Source organism: Hyaena hyaena, unplaced genomic scaffold (assembly GCF_003009895.1).
Source record: "Hyaena hyaena isolate Hyena2069 unplaced genomic scaffold, ASM300989v1 scaffold_74, whole genome shotgun sequence".
In the NCBI taxonomy this organism is placed as follows: Eukaryota; Metazoa; Chordata; class Mammalia; order Carnivora; family Hyaenidae; genus Hyaena; species Hyaena hyaena.
Window position 1 is genome coordinate 2910776 of NW_024080706.1, and position 4529 is coordinate 2915304.

Consider the following 4529-nt stretch of genomic DNA (forward strand, 5'->3'; position numbering starts at 1 on the left):
AGAGAGAGAGAGAGAGAGAGAGAGAGAGAGAGAATTTTAAGCAGGCTCCATGTCCAGCACAGAGCCCAATGCAGCCATGAGATCATGACCTGAGCCAAAAGCAAGAGTGAGACACTCAACTGACTGAGCCACCCAGGCGTCCATCATTGTTTCTTCCAATAGACATGGCTATAACAATATGTGTCCTCAGTTATCACGAAAACAGTTTTTGCACATGGATCATCGTTGTTGTGAAAGGGTTTCCAGCACCCCAGTATACCTGGGATTATCTTTAGAGAACTGCTCTAAGGAGCTCACAGTCTGATAAAGAAGCCAGACCAGTAGACCGTTCACACAGTACAGGGGGTGGGAGTGGGAAGGACAGCTTCTAACTCCTGCAGACTGTGTGCCAGGAAAGGCTACTTGAAGGATGTAGGACTTGGACTGTGCCCAAGCAGACAGGGCTGAGAAGTGCTTCCCAGGCAGAAAGAATAAAACCTAAGGGGCATAAACGGACTTTTAGGCAACTGCAAGTCTAGCTATGGTGGCAGGTACGGATTGAGGTGGTTCATTCATAAAATACCCAGATCACTAAGCAGTGGAGATGAACTCTGTTGAAGAGTTTGGGTAGGTTTACGTTTTATAAATATCTCTGGCTAAAGAATGAGATTGGTTAGCAGGGGCTAGAAGGAGGGTAGTCAGTTAGGAAGCATGGCTCTAACAACACACAGACCACAAAGAGGGAGGGTGTGAAGTGAGCCAGCAGAGAGAGGGACAGAATTATAAGAGTATGTGAAAATACAACAATCAAGATTTAGTGGCCAAGTAAATGAAGGGAAGGAGCAAAAGAAAAGAATCTGGAATGATTCTCAGATATCTGGCTCCAACAAAAAGGTAGTTGGTCACACTCACTGAAACAGCAAATACAGGTGAGGGGCAGGACTCCAAAGATGAGTCCCCTTTGAGGGAGAAATGCTGAAGTGTCAGCAGCCACAGGCAGTGATATCCAATAAATAGCAGCACATGGGAGTCTCAACCTAAGGACAGAATGGAGAGCCTTTTACAACATCGGTACAAAGGTGGTTGTTAAATTCATAAGTTTGGGAAGAGGCTACCTTAGGAGGCTCTATAGAATAACAGAGCAAAGGGGATTAGACAACTGTCCCAGGATTCAAGCGAGCAGGCAGTCCCTGTGACTCTAGCAGGATCCCTTTCCAGGGAGGAGTGGGCAGTGGAAGGGAGTTAAGTTAAGTTAAGGAGCGAAAGAGACAATGAAACGGAGGCAGTGAGAATGGAAGGAATGGGCAGGCAAGAGCTGGAGGCACTGAGGATCTTTATTGAGTAGCTGTTACTGCCTGGGCAGGCAGACAGGTGAGGGAGAAAAATAATGAGGAATCTAAAGACCTGTGTAGGATTCATAATGTAAATCAAGGTTCTCCTAAAACTTGGAAGTTTCATGGGGCACCTGGGTGGTTCAATCAGTTAAGCATCCGACTCTCGATTTCACCTCAGGTCATGATCTCACAGTTCATGATTTTGAATCCCATGTCAGGCTCTGTGCTGACCGCTCAGAGCCTGCTTGGGATTCTCTCCCTCTCTCTCTGTCCCTCCCCCGCTTTCACACACACACTCTCTCTCCCTCTATCAAAATAAATAAATAATATTAAAAAAAATACTTGGAATTTTCGTGTCAATACTACTTAATTTTAGCTATGATTCCAGAGCATACAGTCCATGCTTCCTCTTCATCCAACTCAACTGATTGGGTAATTGAATGTCAAGGTCACACAATGGCTTCCCATCCCTCTTAAGATAAAAGCTAGAGTCCATGGTCTGTCTCCTATGTGATATACCCCTGCCCCCCCACTCCTGCCTAGTCCAGCACTATCCTCACGGTTCCTGCCTACTAGCCAAACCCTCCTTCTCTCTGGTTCCGGAATAAGCCACACTTCTTCCTACCACAGAAGACAGTGCCCACCTTTCCCTTTGCTCTAAATCTCTGCCTGGTTATCTCCTACTCATTCTTCTGATGTTGGTTCAAGTTTCACTTCCCTAGGAAAGCCTTCCCTGATCATCCTCCTCCTTACTCACCAAGCCTCCCCAGCATCCAGGGCTTCCCTCTCACAGCACTCACCTCCACTGGTAAGTGTATATGTATTCCTATGAGGAGCTGACCCATGTCTCTCTCTCTCCTATGAGCCAATGTCTTCCTTACAGCTATGTCTCTAGCACCCAGCACAGTACTTGCCACATACCAGCTACTCTATAAGTAATGTCTCAATGACTACATATCAGGAAAAGTCCATTTAGAAACAACAGGCGTCATTATTTGAGACTGCCTGGCATTAAAACTAAGCCATGGTGAAAAAACTGTGATACCTGGGGTGGGTAGACAAGAGGGGCACCTGGGTGGCTCAGTCAGTTAAGCATCCAATTCTTGATTTTGGCTCAGGTCATGATCGTGTGGTTCACGAGATTGAGCCCAGTGTAGAGCTCCATGCTAGCAGTCAGCATGGAGCCTGCTTGGAAGTCTCTCTCTCCCTCTCCCTCTCCCCTGCTCATACTTTCTCTCTCTCTCTCTCTCTCTCTCTCAAAAATAAAATAAATTTTAAAAAACTAATTAAGAAGAAAAAGATGTACCGACAAGATATATGATAAAAAAAAAATTATAGCAAAATGTTAATTGGATCATCCAGGTGGTAGGTAACAGCTGTTCACTGTACAGTACTTTCAACTCTTCTGTGTGCTTGAAAATGTAATAAGCTGAGGCGGAAAGCCAGCACCATGTAGCTGAAAACGTATTTACATTGTAGTCAGATTTGGTTTCAAATCCCATCTTCACCACTTACAAACAACATGCCCTCAGGCAAGTCAATTTCTTAACCGTTCTCTCAGTCTCTGCTTCCTCCAAGCAAAGTAGACAAGAATTACCTCATGGTGTCATGGTGGGGGTTAAATAAGATGGAACTCCGATTCAATGACTAACACAGTAGTAGCCGTTTCATAAATGTTAGTCCTATTCAGAAGTCAACATAACCACAAACTAGGACAAATCTCCAGTGAAACATAAAAGAAGAATCGTGTCAAATTTTTCTCTCGCTATAGCCCCTGGGAAATTAAAAGAATAAATTAATTGTGCTATTTTTATAGGTATAGACACTGACCTTCCATCAGCAGGACACCTGGGACTCCATGTCTGAAGGAGATCTATGCTGCCAACGCTTCCTCATTCCATCTCCTAGTGGCCAACACCACCCTTTATTAGAGCTGGCCAGAGCTAGTGATGTCGTCACATCGGGAGGAAAGATCCGGAACATCGGCAGAACTGTAAGTAGTATACAGAAGCCAAGACTCTCAGTCCCCTCCCAGACATGCAAGGGAAAAGAGCCAACCAGACGAGACTTGAGATCTGTGATGACATGTGATGTGTTGCCACAGGTGGTAGTCACAAGACTGTCTTGACTTTTAGCATAATTACATGAACTGAGAGATGGCCTTATCATTATAAATAAAAGCCTCCAATCAAGAATAATAATGTTGATTCAAACTGGAAGGTGTCTGATAGGCCACCACATGGCTGTCACCTGTCTAGGTTTGTAAGGTGGAATAAAGGAGTCCATAAAGGACAACAACACCAAATGAGAAGGAATTGCTGACATCTGAAAGCAAGGAAAAATAACACCTATCAGTGTCAGACAACAAAACCCATGCACCTCCAAGAAAATGAGGTCTGACATCTTAAAATCAGTGAAAACGGTTAATTCTATGTCACAAGTGAGACATGACAGGCATGGAAATTACAACGTTTTAGAAGGCATCTCCGTGTGCCTACTAGACTGCACACTTAGGACTACATACTTCAAGCTATTTTGGGCTGTGCATGCCCAATCTAACTTCCACCCTCTCTTCCTTGAAACAGTATTTCCTTTTACATAACTATAGACCCACCTAGTTAGTTAGCCTGTTAAGCCCAGACTTTCAACTTCTGGGAGACACCTGCACTTACTGTGCACATTGCATGGGTAGTATATGCAGCCTGCAGATGGACAGGATCACATCAGCACTAAGCGAACTGTGTGCATCTCTTCCCAATTTCACTGTCACACTGGTAGCTTGAAATCAGCTATGGTGGGAGTATTTATACCATGGAAATCGGCCAACACTATAAATTGGGCGACTTGTCCTCAATGTTTTTCATAGAGCCAGCGTACCAGCACATGAACCTGGTTGTTTACTGCTATGGAAGAGATTGATTTGGGGAAGCTTGCCCTATCTATACCACCTGATTTATTTTTTTTTTAATTTTTTTTAAATGTTTTTATTTATTTCTGAGATAGAGAGAAAGCGTGAGCTGGGGAGGGTCAAAGAGAGAGGGAGACACAGAATCTGAAACAGGCTCCAGGCTCTGAGCTAGCTATCAGCACAGAGCCCGACGCGGGGCTCAAACCCATGAACTGTGAGATCATGACCTGAGCCGAAGTCAGATGCTTAACCGACCGAGCCACCCAGGCGCCACGACACCACCTGATTTAAAACTGCCCTCTACCACA

General features: G+C 44.7%; 1 protein-coding gene across 4 annotated transcripts in view; it reads right to left on the reverse strand.

Annotated features, from left to right (window-relative positions):
- Positions 1-3179, reverse strand: part of KIAA1549L (KIAA1549 like) — a 255126-nt gene extending 251947 nt beyond the window's left edge. For all 4 annotated transcript variants that reach the window (XM_039233360.1, XM_039233362.1, XM_039233359.1 and 1 more), the window contains exon 1: positions 3144-3179. In XM_039233360.1, coding sequence (XP_039089291.1) covers positions 3144-3150 — 7 coding nt within the window. In that variant the 5' untranslated portion in view covers positions 3151-3179. The remainder of the gene's footprint in view (positions 1-3143) is intronic.
- Between the last annotated feature and the right edge of the window lie 1350 nt (positions 3180-4529).